The sequence below is a fragment of the Erinaceus europaeus genome, chromosome 20 (assembly GCF_950295315.1).
Source record: "Erinaceus europaeus chromosome 20, mEriEur2.1, whole genome shotgun sequence".
Taxonomy (NCBI): Eukaryota; Metazoa; Chordata; class Mammalia; order Eulipotyphla; family Erinaceidae; genus Erinaceus; species Erinaceus europaeus.
In genome coordinates, this window is record NC_080181.1 from 5,982,299 (window position 1) to 6,000,008 (window position 17,710).

The 17,710-nt window shown below is 39.6% G+C and overlaps 1 protein-coding gene across 1 annotated transcript; it reads right to left on the reverse strand.

Annotated features, from left to right (window-relative positions):
• Nucleotides 1–10,418, reverse strand: LOC103111461 (macrophage metalloelastase-like). The gene is made up of 10 exons (XM_060179622.1): nucleotides 10,268–10,418; nucleotides 8,587–8,828; nucleotides 7,396–7,544; nucleotides 7,023–7,148; nucleotides 5,709–5,870; nucleotides 4,474–4,582; nucleotides 3,228–3,361; nucleotides 2,500–2,659; nucleotides 1,424–1,527; nucleotides 1–622 (listed from the first exon to the last, which is right to left on the reverse strand). Exons 1-10 carry the CDS (start codon nucleotides 10,373–10,375, stop codon nucleotides 522–524), a joined length of 1,395 nt encoding a protein of 464 aa, XP_060035605.1. The 5' UTR covers nucleotides 10,376–10,418; the 3' UTR covers nucleotides 1–521.
• Between the last annotated feature and the right edge of the window lie 7,292 nt (nucleotides 10,419–17,710).

Sequence of the window (17,710 nt, forward strand, 5' to 3'; positions counted from 1 at the left end):
TCAGAGATTTTATTTGAATATGATGCACATATACTTAATAAACATGTTAGAGAAGCCAGAACCAACAACAGAGTATAGTTACACTACTACACAGTCATATAATTTCACTTATATGATTCTTTCTTCTTATTTAATGTTTCTGCCATCATGCTAAAAGAATTAAAATAATAATCTTGATAACATAGTTAATGGTAAAAATATTTTAAGTCACAAAACTAATTATGATTTCTCAATTCAAGGATATTAATAACTAAAATATTCTCTAGACCTTTTAAGCTGTCTTCCTTCAAACATGATGATAGTAAGAGTCAAGTAAAAATCAACTATGAGAGTATTCAGAACATCAGTTTTTGTAAACTTTGTATAACCACTTAATGCTATGACCATTCATCTGTGACCTACAGACTTACTGTTTCATGATACATATTACCATGCATTATCACACTTTATACATAGAAAATGTGCAATAAATACTTATTAAGCTGAAGTGAATTTGACAGACACCATCAACTATATCATTCCTAGCACCCAAAATCACTACTGGTTTTCAACTTTTTGGTGACTTGATTGGATAGGACATCATATTCAAGCATGGTAGATCCTTGGAAGAAATAGTAGTGCTCTAAAAGTGGAAAGAAATGGAATGGTTTAATTTAAAGCTTATATTTCTTCTTTAAAAAATAAGTATAGGTCTGTGTTTTATAGGTTGTGTGGACTAGATGAGTCTGATTGCAGAATGTAACTGTTGGCTCCCATGGCTGAATCTCCTGCCCCTGCGTACCTGCTTACTGCCAGCCATGCCACCATTTGGTATCTTTACTACCTTTCTTGAGAAGGGGTTGTTCTAGAATGCTGATTATTAAGTTACTGATGTTTTAGAAAAATCACACTCCAGGTGGAAGACTCCAGGTAGGGCAGAAGAGATTAAGCCCAAATTTGATGGAGAAATTGGGGCAGTCAATAATATTGTTCAGGCTAATCTTGCTTGAAGACATTCAGAAACACAAATTCAAGTTTTTCTCAACCCATTCTTGCCCCCCCCCCAATTCTTGTGATCCCTTAAGAGTCCCAGGAGGTTAAAAAATATCTGAAGGACTCCAGTTGCCTGCATCCTGGCTGTCTTGTGCGCACTTCCATATAATATACAGCTTGATGGGACTGCAAATTTCAGAGATACAGGCAGTCGTGAGTGATACAATCTTAGACCTCTGCCTAGAAGACCATGGTGGAAATATGTCTCATTTATGCTTCTAGCACATGTATTCTGAGCTTAGCACGTTATGTTCCCTCATTCTGGCCCATGGAAGAACAATTATGTTTGTTGTTTTCTATTTTGGAGAGCTAGCCTTTGATCTTGCCTTTAAATCAGTACAGTGTTCCCAAAAGGCATTTTCAAAGTATTAATAATTTTTAATGTACTTACTGTTGTAGTAGTAGACTGAATCAATTTTAGGACCAATTCCTGGGAAATATGTGGTAATCAGTTTGGGATAACCAGGGTCCATACGTTGTCTTCTCTCAGAGTACCTAAGCAAAGAAATAGGAGGGAGAAACTTAATAGAAAATTGAGTTCATAACCTAAAACTTGAAATAAACCCACAATACTGAAAGGCTCAATATGAAAAGGGTTTAATACACCAGTTAGTAAACCAAGAACCTAGGCAACGCACTCATTTATTTCCGGTCTCTATAGGACTGAATGCTAGGTTTCCTGGCTTCTACTCAAGCACTTTCCCCACTTCACTTCTCTGTGATGCTTCCACCAGAACTAGTCTTCCTTTGTAGAGTTCAGTGTCTAGTGTCCTGTATGTGGATATCTTCCAAAATAATTTCATTTTGTCTAGGTGATCCCAATGTTATGGAAAGAAATCTAAAAACCCTTATGCCCTCCAAACCATAAATACTAGATCTTACTCTTTTCCAGTGTGTTACCACTATGTAACCAGTACGTGGCATTTTATTTGAAATGTTTCTGTTTGAAAACACACCATATGTTATCTCAGAAACCACAAGTACAGAGGAAAAAGAACTAGTTAAATAAAAAACTATTCCAATTCTGTGTTCTCTTATTCCTTTTCCCAGAAAGGGAAGAGACCTTTAGAAATTTGCATAGGAAAACTGCCTTCTGAAAAACGCCATTTCCAGCCTTTATCCAAATTCTTTTTTTTTTTTTTCGTTTTGCTACCAAGGTTATTATTGGGACTTAGTGCCGACACAGTAACTTCACTGTTCCCAAACACCACTCCTCCACCACCCCCATCTCTCTTTGATAGTGTGTGTGTGAGAGAGAAGCAGAGAGGGAGCAGGGGAAACAGAGAGGAGAGATACCTGCAACACTGCTATACTGCTTGTGAAATTTCCTCCTGCAGGCCAGGGACCAGGGGCTTGAACCTGGATCTTCAAACATGGTTAACTTGGATGCTCTAATGGATGTGCTACTACCCAGCCCCTGTTGTACATATCTTAAGGGTCAAAGCAAATTACAACCAGAAAGCTCACCTCCAATACTGATTGTCTACAAAGAAGTAGGTCTTAGAGTACAGTGGATTGAAAACTGCTGCATCAATTTTTTTTACAGAGTCTGGAAAGCCCAAAGAATAGATGCTCTTGGGATAGTTTGGTTGCGGTCTTAGATTGCTGAGTATCCAGTATCTATCATCTGTGAAGATAAAGACAAAGAGACACATAAATACTATATAAAAGAGTGATCTGGCACTTCAACAATGTCAGTCTTGTTTTTCAAGGATTTTCTTTTTTTAATATTTATTAATTACCTTTTGTTGCCCTTGTTGTTTTATTATTATAGTTATTGTTGTTGTTATTGATGTTGTTACTGGATAGGACAGAGAGAAATGGAGAGAGGAGGGGAAGGCAAAGGGGGGAGTGAAAAACAGACATCTGCAGACCTGCTTCACTGGCTGTGAAGCGACTCCCCTACTAGGGGAGAGCCGGGGTCTTGAACCGGGATCCTTACGCCACTCTTTTCTCATAGTTCCAAATTGTATGGCTTTGTTCCTCAATGTGATGGTATCCTCTTTGCTTTTACAAGTATAACCACCTCATGCTTTACAAATATCTCCAAGAAGTTTTAGAAGTTACCTAGGTACTAAGCTAGTTTAAATTTTACTTCAACCACCATTAATAAAATTTGGAGTGTTCTTTTGGTTTATATTTAACTTTTCTCTCCCTTAAGGTAGACACACAGCAAAACTAAACATTAGACTTACCTTTAAAGAGAAAAAGCTGTTTCCTGTCTTCAATTTCATAAGCGGCTTGAATGTCAGATGGTAAGCTTGGCCACAAAGAAGAAATTAAACTAGTATTGCTCTTTGGACTTCCAGGAAGCCTCTGCCATATGAGCCTGTTTTAAATAAAAAGTAACACTTAAAACATATTTTTAAAAAATCACTGTAGACCTAGGAACTATGAAATGTGAGTGAGAAGGATCTGTGAATGGAATATACAGTCTCTTCTCATTACTTCCACATTCTGGTAGGAACTTCAAAAGAAAGGAGCTTCATCACTTCTTTCAGAGCTCTTCACAGGTGAGTGCTATATATGCATAACTGGAAAGGGAGTCCAGTGGTAGCGCAGCGGGTTAAGCACAGGTGGCGCAAAGCCCAAAGACCGGCTTAAAGATCCCGGTTCAAGCCCCCGGCTCTCCACCTGCAAGGAGGTTGCTTCACAGGCGGTGAAGCAGGTCTGCAGGTGTCTGTCTTTCTCTCCCACTCTTTGTCTTCCCTTCCTCTCTCCATTTCTCTCTTTTCTATCCAACAACGACGACATCAATAACAACAACAATAATAACTATAACAATAAAACAAGAAGGGCAACAAAAGGGAATAAATAAATAAATAATTTTTTAAAAAGAAAGAAAGAAAAGAAATACCTGGCACTTGGAATCAAGAAGTGTGGCTCTTCTAGCCCCATAGTCTGTTCACCAGTTTTGTAATCTAAAGGAAGTCACTTAACCTCAAGTATCTCAGTTTTATAATCTAGAAATGAAGAGCATGTGCCTACAATGAAATACTAATCTCGATGCTCCCAGCCTCCAATATCCACTTCCACATATTCTACAATAGTGGTCATGTCATCCTGGAGTTTTCTTTTCTATCAGTAGAAATCAAGTCTTTTCAATAAGTACTGTCACAGTTGTAGTGACTGTGCATCATTGTCATCTATGGTTCAAAGAGTCTAGCTTCTCTGCCTTCTGTCTTTTTGTAACCAAGATTCCTGTCACACTCCTGCAAGCCCATTTTTACATGTCAGTATTCAAGTTAGGACACAATTTTAACCACTCTGCCCTCCCCACTTTATAATCATGAAGATTTTTCCAATGCCTTCTATCAAATCCAGATTCCTACTTAGAATTTTTGGCCAGTATGTCTTTCCTCACATTCTACTATTCTCTGACATGCACACATACAAAATCTGACCGTCTTAAATGTTGTGTAGATATAAAAATGATCATACCTGTCTTTAAAGTAAAAGATTTCATCTCCCACTGTACTGACAGCATCAAAGCGCAAATTGGGGCCACAAGCAGGTGAGTTTGTTGGGGATTCTATACTTCCCGGTCGCCCTGAAAACACATTTTAATGAGCTTTTGGGGAAAAAAATTGTTTTAATCCATAAGAGGGGGAATTGTTCTTTTCTAACATTTCAAATTAAAGAAAAATATAGAATATAATCCTTGGGAGGCAGGTGTTTTTTTAAGGTTATGTGGTGTTTGTCAATTAATTAATTAATTAATTATTAATTAATTTAAAAAATGAGACATTAACAAAACCATAGGATAAGAAGGGTACAACTCTGCACTATTCCCACCACCAGATTTCATATCCCATCCCCTCCCCTGATAGCTTTTTCCTATTCTTTATCCCTCTTGGAGCATGGAACCAGGGTCATTGTGGGTTGCAGAAGGTAGAAGGTCTGGCTTCTATAATTGCTTCCCCAACTGAACATGGGCATTGACTGGTTGATCCATACTCCCAGCCTGTGTAGGCAGTTTCTTAATAGAGTACATAATATATCTCAATCTCTATCTATCTGTATCTCTATATCTATATCTATATATCTATGGCTTGATGTTTAATCCATAGCTCTGTACACGTCAGAGCAGTGGTCTGATGCTTTCTCTTCCATAAAATAGAGAGGTAAACAAATCTCTTAAAATTAAAACATTTTCAGCTTTATAAAATTCATAGGCATAATATGATAAAAGAGTATTTTCTCACGTGGTTTTAACATCATGGAGGAGAAAAATCTGATCACTTCTTTTCCTGTTCTGGTTAGATTACTTCTCTTTATTGCTAGAAGGAAGCCTCAGGCTCTGGGACAGATAGCTCAGTCTATGAGAATGCTGTAACATGGCCGAGGCCCCAGAGGCTGCAGGTCAGACCCTTAGTACCACTTTATTCCAGAGTTGAGTACTCTTCTGGTATTCGTCCCCCCCACCCCCCACCTCACAATGGGTAAACAAAAGTAGTTTTTCAAAAGAAAGCTCTCAGATTCTGGTTTTGGTATAGCACTCCAGGTCTCTTGTATATGTTTTCAAAATGAAGGTAATATCTACGCTAGTTACCTTTAAGATTTTTTTATAGGTATCAAAAAGAAAATAGATAGTCATGCTTTATCCAAATGCAGATATCAGGGGAATGTTCTTAAGAGGAACGTCATAGGCAAAATAATAAAGAAATTCAATTTACCATAAATAAACTGAATGCCACGTATGTCATCCTCAGAAAGGCGAAATGTGTTGACGTCAACGTAATTGTAGGTGGGAAACATTATAGCCTTTGGGTCTTTGGAATGAGCAAGACCCAAGGCATGGCCGAGTTCATGAACAGCAACTAGGAACAAATTTGTGCCTGTAAAGAAACCATGCAAAAGGTGAAAGGAGCAATGACATATGTTTGCTTCTAGAGGACAGCAACACAGCATCTGACACAGCCACAAAGGAAACTCTGGGGAGTTTTTTTTTTTCTTTTTTGCCTACCTCTGGTACAAGATTTTTAATAATCTTTTCTCCGTAGACACTAAATGCCAGGTAATCATTGCTTTGAGGGTTGTCTTGAGCATTGCAGATGTCTAGAAATCTTTGAAACTACCATGAAATTCAAGCAGTAAGCCCTGCTCAAGTTTATTGACAATCAGAAAATGTCTCCAAGTATTATCGTATAGCCCCTTTGGGGCTAAATCTTCTCTCTCCTAAGAATACTGCTCTAGCAAGACAAATGAAATACATTCTGCTGTGAATTGTTTTGAGAATAATCCCGGTTCGAGCCCCTGGGTCCCCACCTGCAGGAGAGTCGCTTCATAGGTGGTAAAGCAGGTGTCTGTCTTTCTCTCTCCCTCTCCATCTTTCATTCCTCTTTCAATTTCTGTCTGTCCTGTCTATTGATAAAGAAGCACTTACAGTTTGAATTTTCTTGAATAATTAGGCTTTTTGAAAGTATAGGCCTGAACCAGTTAAAATGAAGGTGAGGTGGGCAGGTCAAAAGGACACAGTAATAAGAACTTGGTAATTTCCCACATGCTGAGAATTACTTCTTTTTTTAAAAAAATTCTTTCTTGAAGGATTGAGGGTGTACAGTTGACAGTAAAATATAATAGTTTGTACATGTGTACCATTTACCAGTTTTCTGTATAAGAATTCAACCCCCACTAGGTCATCCTCTGCCATCATGCTCCAGGACCTGCACCCTCCCCACACCCCAGAGTCTTTGACTGTGGTGCAGTACACCAACTCCAGTCCTAGTTCTGCTTACGAGAATTACTTCTATCTGTAGTTTATTTATCTGTAATTAACTCTCTCTATAAAGACCTGTGTTACTGCTATCAGTACAGATCTGTATGAAATGTCCTTTTTTCTGGGATCCTTTGAAATTTGAAGATATTCCATATGGCTAAGTAGCATAAATCTCAAAATGTGGTCTTTCATTAGTTAGGATTTAAAAGGGTCTTTGGAGGGTGGGTGTTTTTGATTGTGTGATCATAATTTTTTGCTTTTATTTACCAACCTTGCTTGTGTTTTGTCCAGTAGTAAGCATCATTAAAATGTGTATGTCCTCCAAAACCAGGTCCAGGTGAAAAAGCATGGGCTAAGATGTTACCTGTGCTATGAAAAGGATGACCGTCTCCATGATCTTAAAAAAAAAATAGAAGGAAGGAAGGTAAAAAGGAAGGAAGGAAAGAAGAAAGGAAGGAAGGAAGAAAAAAGGAAAGAATGAAAGAAAGGAAAGAAAGAAAAAAGAGAAAGAAAGACAAAGAAAGAAAGAAAGAAAGAAAGAAAGAAAGAAAGAAAGAAAGAAAGAAAAGAAAAGAAAATTAGTTCTGCTATATACTCTACAGGCCATACCAAATCATGTAGGTGGAATAAAAGCAAGTCTTTACCTCCAACTACAAATAGTATCATAATGTCCGCCTTGCCCACATGAATTCTTCTGAAATTCAGAGGAGTCACCAGAGCCCATACATTAAATGCTCTCCAAATGGCATAGTCAACATCCTCAGGCCTCATGTCGGGAGTGTAATTATTGATTCTTAGCAGTAAAACAAGAGAGAAAACAAACAGAACCATATGTTAATTGTGTCTTATTATAATACTTTACATCTGAAAGCACTTTTGGAGGTTAAGTTACTTCACACATAAATTGATAAGATATATAAAAAAAACACCTGACTTGGGCAGCAACATATCTCATATGGGTAGCATGCCCGCTTTGCTATGCATGGGAGCCAGTTTAAGCCCAGCCCCCACGGCACTAGACGACATTCGTGCTGTGATCACTGCCCTTCATACCCATCTTTTTCACTATGCAAAAAAGCCAACCTGGAGTCCCTGGAGTAAAAAGCCCCAGAAACAGAAAACAAAGAGTAAAAGAACCCAAGGAAGCCTGACTTTACTAGCTACAGAAACATTTATCCGTGAGTTGGGCTGTAGTGCAGTTGGTTAAGCGCAGGTGGTGCAAAGCACAAGGGACCGGTATAAGGATCCCGGTTCAAACCTCGGCTCCCCACCAGCAGGGGAGTCTCTTCACAGGCGGTGAAGCAGGTCTGCAGGTGTCTATCTTTCTCTCCGCCTCTCTGTCTTCCCCTCCTCTCTCCATTTCTCTCTGTCCTATCCAACAACGACAACAACAATAATAACTACAACAATAACACAACAAGGGCAACAAAAGGGAATAAATAAAATAAATAAATAAATAAATAAATAAGAAACATTTATCCTTGTGCAACTTCTTCCTTAAAACAGAACCAAACCTAATTTCTTCTCATTTATGATTTATGCATCATCATTATGTGGGATTCATGTTCACAGATGCTTATTAGTCTTTTGCCCATGCTTCCAAATCTCTGCATATGTCTACCTTGACTGGTCTAAACATGTTTCCTCTCTCTTGTTCTTTATGAATTCATCATCATTTTCCTTTTATTTACAGCCTTCCTAATCTAGACTGGCAAACCAGATAACTCCTTCTTGAATGATCAGTGAATTCTTTCTTCTAGAGACAATGAATTTTTTTTTTTCACTAGAAGTCAGACCTATTAGAAGGTAGGAAAGGTGGTGGGCTGCAGCGTTACCTGTAGGTGATAAGACGTTTCTTCCACCTCCTAGGAGCTACGCTGAAATGTTGAACGTCGGGCACTCCACAGCGAGGGCTGTACATCATGTTGAGAGTAGGTGCATCCAACTGCCCTGTCACATTTAACCTGAAGAACCTCTGCATTTCCTGGATTTTATTCTCCATCATGTTCTCAGCGACTTTTGATATGCTCTCTGGCTGTCTTTCAGTCTTGAGGCCATAGAAATTTGCGAGGTACTCCTGGAAAAATACATTTAGCAATAGATTATTATAGATTAGCAAACTTCTGTTGAAGCTCTGCATAACTGACTCAGCTACAGACATTGCTCTTATACCTAGTGTCAGACAACTAATTATAATAATACAGTAGTACTAATTTCCAGTACTGGCAAAGACCTGTCACAAACTGTTACTAAGATTGATTCCTATGATCCTATGATTCCTTACATCGGGATATATCCAAAGGAACCCAACACACCCATCCAAAAGAACTGTGTACACATATGTTCTTGGCAGCATAATTTGTAGTAGCCAAAACCTAGAAGCAACCCAGGTGCCCAACAACAGATGTGTGGCTGAGCAATGGAATACTACTCAGCTATAAAAAATGGTGACTTCACAGTTTTCAGCCGATCTTAGATGGACCTTAAAAATTTCATGTTAAGTGAAGTAAGTCAAAATAGGGCAACAAAATGGAAATAAATTAAATTTTAAAAAAATTATTTAAAAAAAGTGAAGTAAGTCAGAAACAGAAGGATGAATATGGGATGATCTCACTCTCAGGCAGAAGTTGAAAAACAGGATCAGAAAAAAAAAAGTAGAACCTGAACTGGAATTGGTGTATTGCACCAAAGTAAAAGACTCTGGGGTGGGAGGGTGGGTGGGGAATACAAATCCAAGAAGGATGATAGAGGGCCTAGTGGGGTTATATTGTTAAATGGAAAACTGGGAAATGTTACGCATGTACAAAGTATTGTATTTACTGTTGAATGTAAAACATTAATTCCCCAATAAAGAAATTTTAAAAAAGAAAAAAATACCTTTTTTTAAAAATTATCACCCCTGGCAATCAATGGGATGACAGATGACACAGCCAGATCACTATCACATCCCTTTTTTAATTATCATGACAGTTTGAGTGGTTAACAAATCAAGGCAATGTTGAAATCTGTTGGTGGTATTGAAGGATTAATGAAAAAAAATCATGACAGAGACAGAACTTCAGCTACTTTAATGGAAGCTTTTTTTAGAGAGACAGAGAGAAAGAAGGAGGGAGAGAGAGATGGAGAGAGAAAAAGAGAAACACCTGCAGAAGTGCTTCACTGCTCATAACATTTCTGCCCTGCAGGTGGGGACTGGTGGCTTGAACCTGAGTTTTGTACATGAGTGCATGTGTGCTCTGCTTGCTGTACTACCTACCACCCTGCTACCTTAAATAAAACTTCTTCAGCATATTTTCCAGAGGAGCTAAATTCACTTACCAATTATATACAAATCCTTCAAAAACAATACCTCTTTCTACATTTCTTTTTGACACAGAAAAAAAAAAAAGAAACACCCAAAGTAAACAGACTCCTGAACCAGTTTTCAACTAGTACTATTCAAAATAAAGCTGATCAATGACATAGATTTTAGAGACAGAAAGCAGGCTAGCTAAACACTACAGTGTCACCACTTACATTTGCGAATTCTATGTCGTCTTCTTTCAAGCTTATGTAGTCAGAGGAGGCATCATCAGCTTTGGAAGAAGTGGCCGTCAAGACCAGCATCAGTAGAAGGAACTTCATTCTAAACTTCTCTTGACTAGTTTAAATGAATTTGCTGTTCCTTGACAGTACAAGTTCCTTAAGTGTCCTTCCTTATATACCCCTTAGACTAGGCTCACTCAATAAGAAATCCTTTTGGTGACTCATAGTTGATTTCCTCATTTGATTTTCAAAAGCATGCAAAGACAGCACATTTCTATTCTGGAACCAAAAATGGGCCTATAGTACCGTAGCCCTTCCACAGGTAGATTAACATTAACTCACAACTTACTTAGATAAATCAGTGTAATTTCTTCAAAATAAGAGCACTGGTTTTTGTGTTTTGCTGCCAAGGTTATTGCTGGGGCTTGGTGTCTACATGGCTCCACCATTCCTGAGAGCCATGTTTTCCTTTTTCTTTCTTTTTTGATAGAAGGGAAGAGACAGAGATAGAGAAGGAGGAAAGATACCTGCAGCACTGTTCCACTGCTCATGAAGCTTCCCCCCAGCAAGTGTAGATGATGCCTGCACTCCACTGAGTGTGCCACCACCAGGCCCTGCTTGAGCACACATGTTACAGGCCACAAGAACCTGGGTTTGAGGGTTTGAGGCCCCAGTCTCCACTTGCAGAGGGAAAGCTTTGGAGTGTGAAGTAGGGCTGCAGGTGTCTCTCTGTCTCTCTTCCTCTTTATCATCTCTCCTCCCCTCTCAATTTCTAGCTGTTTCTATCCAATAGGTAAATGAAGATAAGTTTAAATAGGGAAATCGACCATTTTCAATTTCTTCCATAGTGCATCCCTTCTGTACACTGTTAAGTAATCATTTTGCTAAATAAAGGCATCGGCTAAAGTGATTTTAGTATCTTTATTTAAGAGCGAGAAGAGAAAGAACCAGAGCACCACTCTGGCATATGCAATCTCAGGCTTCATTGAGAACCTCATGCCAGATAGTTCAGCACTTTATTCACTGAACCACCTCCTGGGCCATGTTAACTAAAATGTGCTATTATAGGTGAATCTTCTCCCAGATAAATCTAGCTCCCAAGTATTTGGCAATTGAAGTTTCATGGCATCGTCATGGTTTGATGTTCCTTCTGTGTTGTTTAAGCTTACATCCTGTTTCTAGAATTTGAAGTTTTCAGTTGTCTGAGTTGAGATCCATCCCGATTGTGGAGCTGGGTAGAGAGATTGCGGAAACAAGCTCACTCTCGCCCCACCTCATTGTCTAGAGTTGGCAGAATAAAAGTCATCATTTAACTTGAGAGATAGGAGAAGTATGTGCTTCCTTCCTCCTTCAAAATTTGAGTTAGGTCCTTTGAACTTACTTCAAAACCTACTTTCAGGAACAGGGGAGATAGTGTAATGGTGTGCAAAAGACTTTCATGCCTGAGGCTCTAAAGTCTCCTGTTAAATCCCCCATACCACCAAAAACAAATGCTGAGCAGTGCTCTGGTGAAAAAGAAACAACACAGAATTCTGCCTCTCAGCCACTAGAGAATGTCTAGTAGCTGAAAGTGTTGTAGAATCAAGGAATAAAATTCCAAAGGTAGAAGTATAAGACTGTGGGCTACCTTCTGACTCCTATGGGGGTGGGGTGGGCAAGGGGAGTAAGGGCAAAGCTATACAAATCAGTGTGTTGGTGTTCTGTCATTGCCCAACCCTCTTCCAGGCCTGGCCAGTGCCACTGCTCCCCATCTAGAACCCCAGGGCAATGATTGCCCCCTCAAGTAGGAAGGGAAGGGAGTCTCTGGGTTGTACTTGGCATCCACCGCCAAACTGTCTTTTTCAAGCTCTGTGATTTGATCTTAAGGATATTACGGCATTTTATTTGCAAGTGGAGATAAGGTAGTCACTTCAAATACTGACTTTCAGAGACTTCAGAGGAGCATGATAGTTTGACTGATGAGCAGGAAAATGAGGTCTCTGAGAAAACATGAGAGGAGGAGCTGGTTTGCTGCATGCAGACAAGGTCTGTCTGTACTGTCCACAGTGACATCCCTGGTGCCCAGAACTACCATAAAGTTAATGGTAGGTACGTGTGACCGGAATCGAGCTCAAGAATAGAGCCTCAAGCATAGCAGTAGTAAACTTGCCTTATGGCATAGTTGTTACCCAGAGGGTGTGTTTCTAAGCCTCACTCTAAGCCCTTGGGAACTGGTCTTATCTGCAACAGGAAGGAATTTGGCATTTGGAAGACTTTCAGGAAGTATCTTTATAGTTTGGGATGGATATAAGTAAGACACAAAATAGAAGCTGACCAAGGCATAAAGGAAGTGAAAGAATAGCCTTAGTGGAAGCTTCTAAAAATATATCTATAAATGTGCTACAATTGTATCATTTATTTATTTATTCATTAGATAGAAACACAGAGAGGGGTGTCGGGTGGTAGTACAGTGGCTTAAGCACAGGTGGCGCAAAGGACCGGCGTAAGGGTCCCGGTTCCAGCCCCCGGCTCCCCACCTGCAGCGGAGTTGCTTCACAGATGGTGAAGCAGGTCTGCAGGTGTCTATCTTTCTCTCCCATCTCTGTCTTCCCCTCCTCTCTCCATTTCTCTCTGTCCTATCCAACAACAACAACATCAATAATATCTACAATATTAAAAAAAAAAACAAGGATAACAGAAGGGAATAGATAAATAATAAAAAAAAAGAAAAAGAAACACAGAGAGAGCACAGTGCAGGGTTGTGTATTAGTGGGATGTGTGCTAGGTCACACCCATGGCAAAGCAGTACACTATGCAAGTGAGCTATTTTGCCTGGCCAACTATGTGTTTAATTTTAATGGTCTTTGAATTTCCTTCATATGTAAAATAGAATAGGAGCTAAAAGTGTTATAATCTATGCTGAGACTGAAAATTGAGAGTCCCAGCAGAGACATGGCTTGCAAGGACACACTGAGGGTCGTGAGAATTAAGATGTCGTCAGCAGCGTGTGAAGATGAACCTGTCTTGAGTGTGTATAAGTAGCAAGGCTAGAGTTTCTCGGGAAGAGAATGTGTGGACAAGCTTCTTTCTAGAAAGACAAGTTTCTATATAGTAATTTTAAAATATGTATTGAAGATAAAATAATTTACATGATAGCTTGAAAAACAAAAATAAAGACAACAGCAAGAGAGAGATGACAGCTCAGAAAGCATGTGCACTTTTCTGTTCAGGGGGAAGGCAAGGTAATTTTTAAATGACTAAATTGTTTTTCATAGATTTCTCTCTATCTTTTCAGAACCATGACCCTGTGCATGTGCAACGTCATTGCCCCTGAAACATGTTTGCTTGTTTGTTTTTATGCAGATATAGAGACAGATGGAGCCGGAGAGGAAGAAATACCATAGGATTGGAACTTGTCCCAGTGCCATGTACTCCCTGTGGTGTCAGGGATTGGACTTGGGTGAGTGCATGGGCAGTGGATGGCCCTTACCTTGTAAGGCATCTTTCTGCCCCTTGACCCCCAATTCCTCTCTTTTTCTTCAAACCCTACTTAAGCAACTAGGCAAGTCTGTTCGCTAACTTAGTGTAACACCCTAACTTCTGTTCAAGAACCCAAATCTGTCACAGCAGATACAGTTTTTTTTTGAAAGAGGTCTTTCCAACACTGAGCTAAGAGCAGTGGGGAAGTCTGCAGGTTCTTGAGCACCTTGAATGAGGTGCCTTTCCCAGTGTGGCACTGCCTGGGGGTGGCAGCATCCCCCAGAGACCTTGACAGAATGTAGCAGGGAAGTGGGATCCTTGGCCTGCGGCTTCCTACACACACAAGTGGAACACAAAAATGTCTCCCTGCTTCCCTCTTGATTTATTGGCTGATCCATTAATTAAACTAGTATAAGTCTGACAGGAGAAAAGCAGCTTAGTTTAGTTTTCTTTGTACAAAAATACTAGACTTATGGGACTGAAAGGCAGTCAGGCAACTGAGGTTCCTTGTCATCCTGAGCAAAGGAGAAGGGGAGGCGTGGGGGTGGGGGTGCGATGTGGGAGAAAGACAATTCAGGAGAGGCAAAGGAGAGCAGAGGTTTGGGAAGTCAATGTTTAACGTGCTTGGAGACCAATCTTTTGATATAAAATATATCTCTGATAATGGCTCTGTTTCCCCACTCAATCTACGTTTTAGCCCCCTCCTAATATTTTTAGGCAGACCAATGAAAGAAAAACCATTATTTTCCAACTTTGCTGAGCCTTGATTACCTTCAGCTCACTCCGCATGCCATTGTGTCATGCACACAAGCTTGATCTAAACCCTTTCCAAGGCATGTCATAGAAGCAGTACTTAGTAGAAGCAAAAGATGAGGCTGCCTGGGTAGAACGATATAGAGAAATTAGAGCTCTTGAATAAGTGAGGATGAATTTTCTACTAGATGTATGAACTGAAAGATTAAACCTTTTCTTTTTGTATTTGTATATTCTGACTGTCATCCATTGTATTTGTATATTCTGGCTATCATCCTTTGCATACTTGTCTCTCAGTAATGAAGTTGCTTCTACTCCACTTTTGTAGTAATTTAAAGTTTTGGGTGTTAATTTTTGTAAGAATGACCTCTTCTGTTGGCATATACAAATCCTTTGCTTATACTCTGGAATTTAATGTTTCTGGATGTTAGATTTCTTCATACTGTTGTCAAAAATCCCGTGACCATTGGTATTACTGGGACAAATCTGTGGTAATGGTTCTAAATGCTTTACCACAACTGTGAGACTCATCCTCTTTTGGATGGGTCACATTATGTAAGAATGACAGAGTAAAATTTTTGTGTTGCAGTATTAGTTTAAATTCATGTTGGATATGTACCAAGGCATATCTAATTCTTACAATTCCAGAGATGGGGTTGGGACATCCACTTACTCTTCATTAAAACTGTATTGTAAAAATAATAATTTTAGGTAAATATTGTCTCTTGTCTTGAAATGGGTATGACAGTATGATGAAATAGATAAAGAAGACAACTACATAGATCTTATGTAACCAGCAATATATGTGTGTGTGTGTGTGTTGTAATTATTTTTAAAATTTTTGATTTACAAAAAGGAAACACTGACAAAAGTCATAGGATTAGAGGGGTACAACGCCACACAATTACCACCACCAGAACTCTGTGTCCCATCCTCTCCCCTGATAGCTTTCCTATTCATTATCCCTCTGGGAATATGGACCCTGGGTCATTATGGGGTGTAGAAGGTAGATGGTCTGGCTTCTGTAATTGCTTCCTCACTGAACATGAGTATTGACAGGTTGATCCATACTCCCAGCCTCTCTCTCTTTCCCTAGTGGGGCAGAGCTCTGGGGAAGCGGGGCTCTAGGACATGTTGGTGGGGTTGTCTGCTCAGGGAAGTCCAGTTGGCCTCATGGTAGCATCTGGAACCTGGTGGCTGCAAAGAGAGTTAACCTGTAGAGCCAAACAAATTGTTGACTAATCATGACCTTAAAGGGGAATAGTTCAGATGAAGAGTTGGAGGGGGTCTCCATTTTGTAGATAGTTAGTAGTACTATTTTAGTTACAATCCAAAGAGCCCATGACTATACCTATACTAGGTTTTCCTTTCTTTCTTTCTTTCTTTCTTTCTTTCTTTTTTTCTTTCTTTCTTTTTCTTTGCTTCTTTCTTTCTTCTTTCCCTTTCTTTCTTTCTTTCTTTCTTTCTTCCTTTCTTTCTTTCTTTCTTTCTTTCTTTCTTTCCTGAGCCTGACATCTCATATGCAGGTGGACCCATGTTATTGTCTGGGGAGATGAAGTCATGGCTGGAAAAAGGATCAGAAAGCTGGATCAGGAAACAGAGTAGCTCCTAAATATGGGAAAGGGGTATAAGTATTGCTGACTGTAAACGCCGTCAATGTGATGTGATCTGGGGCCCATATTCAGCTTAGGAGCCTATGTGACCTCTGCATCCCTGTAGATCTGAGCTCATATTCTGGGGTCATGAGTAGGAATGTTCCAAGGTGCCCCAATTTCAGGACCAAATTCCCGTGGTGGAAGATAGAGTATGCTGTCCAGCCTCCCTTTGGAGGATGGAACATTCTCTACCTTTGTTGATACACATTGAGGGCAAGGTCCTTTGGGGGCTCACAAAGGGGTCTATTGTGTTGTTCCTGATAGAGATGACGAGTGACAATGGGGAGAGGGATCTTTTCGAGGTCTAGGCCCGTCATATCTGTATTCACATTGCAAGAGAAAGATACATATCTCCATTTCACAGATGAAAAAAAAAAACAGATTCTCAGCGGACAGAGTGGAAAAAACACACAACAGATTTTCAGGGCCAGGAAGTGGCTAACATGATTAAGTGCACCTGTTACCATATGCAACAATCTGGGTTCAACTCCCTGATCCTGACTTGTCGGAAGGGAAACTTCATGTTCAGTAAAGTAGTGTTACAGGTGTCTCTCGCTCAGTCTTCCTCACTTTTTTTTTAATAGTTAAGAGATTTTATTCTAACAGCTATAATTACAGTGCTCGTTTGTCGAAATGAAAACTGAAAACAAGTATACAAAACAGTTGATTACTAATTGTGTATTGAAAGCAGTAAGAGGTTCCACGACACCAAATGAACCAGTTCTGAGGTTTTCCCCAAGATAAAGTTTAACAGCTCCAGCTTCTTCAGTGTTTATCAAAATACAAAAGAAAAAAGTAGAGGTCGTCGTTTTCGATGGCAAATTTGACCCTTGCAGGCTGAGGGAGTGACAGCACATGTAGCTGGGAGTCTTCCTTACTTTTAAAAATAATATTTTATTTATTATTGGATAGAGACAGAAATTGAGAGAAGAGAGGGAAATAGAGCGAAAGAGACAGAGAGACACCTGCAGCCCTGCTTCACCACTCATGAAACTTTCCACCTGAAGGTGGGGACTAGGGGCTTGAACTTGGGCCCTTGTACATTGTAATGTGAGCCCTTAACCAAGTGTTGCACCACCTTGCCCCATCTTCCTGTCTATCTCCGCCTACCATCTCAATTCCTCTGAAATATAAAAGGTTATTTTTAAATATATAAAGAAAAAATGAATTTTTCTAAACCGTTAAAACATAAAACATGCTCAAATTAAAAACACAGAAAATTGCAAATAATTTTTAATAAAACCCAAGTCAAGGTGCTGTGTGGTGATGCACCTGGTTGAGCACACATGTCACAGTGTGCAAGGATATAGGTTTGAACCCCCACCTGCAGAGGGAAAGCTTTGCAAATGGGACACAGTGCAGCAGGTGTCTCTGTCACTTTTTCTTCTCTATCACCCCCTTCCCTCTTGATTTCTGGCTTTCTCTATCCAGTAAATAAATACAAATTTTAAAAGATGTATTTATTAAAAACAAAACAAAAACACGAAGCTTCAGTGGTCCGGGGGATGGCACAGTGATAAAGCTTTGGACTTTCAGGCATGGGGTCCTGGGTTCGATCCCTAGCAGC

What these genes read in the sequence shown, in the direction of transcription:
- LOC103111461 (XM_060179622.1), bottom strand. Translation starts at nt 10,375, where the DNA reads ATGAAGTTCCTTCTACTGATGCTGGTCTTGACGGCCACTTCTTCCAAA. An exon ending in AAACGTCTTATCACCTACAG is followed by an intron (nt 7,545 to 8,586) that starts GTAACGCTGCAG and finishes TTTACTGCTAAG; the next exon opens with AATCAATAATTACACTCCCG. An exon ending in GTAGACAATCAGTATTGGAG is followed by an intron (nt 1,528 to 2,499) that starts GTGAGCTTTCTG and finishes TTCTTTGCTTAG; the next exon opens with GTACTCTGAGAGAAGACAAC.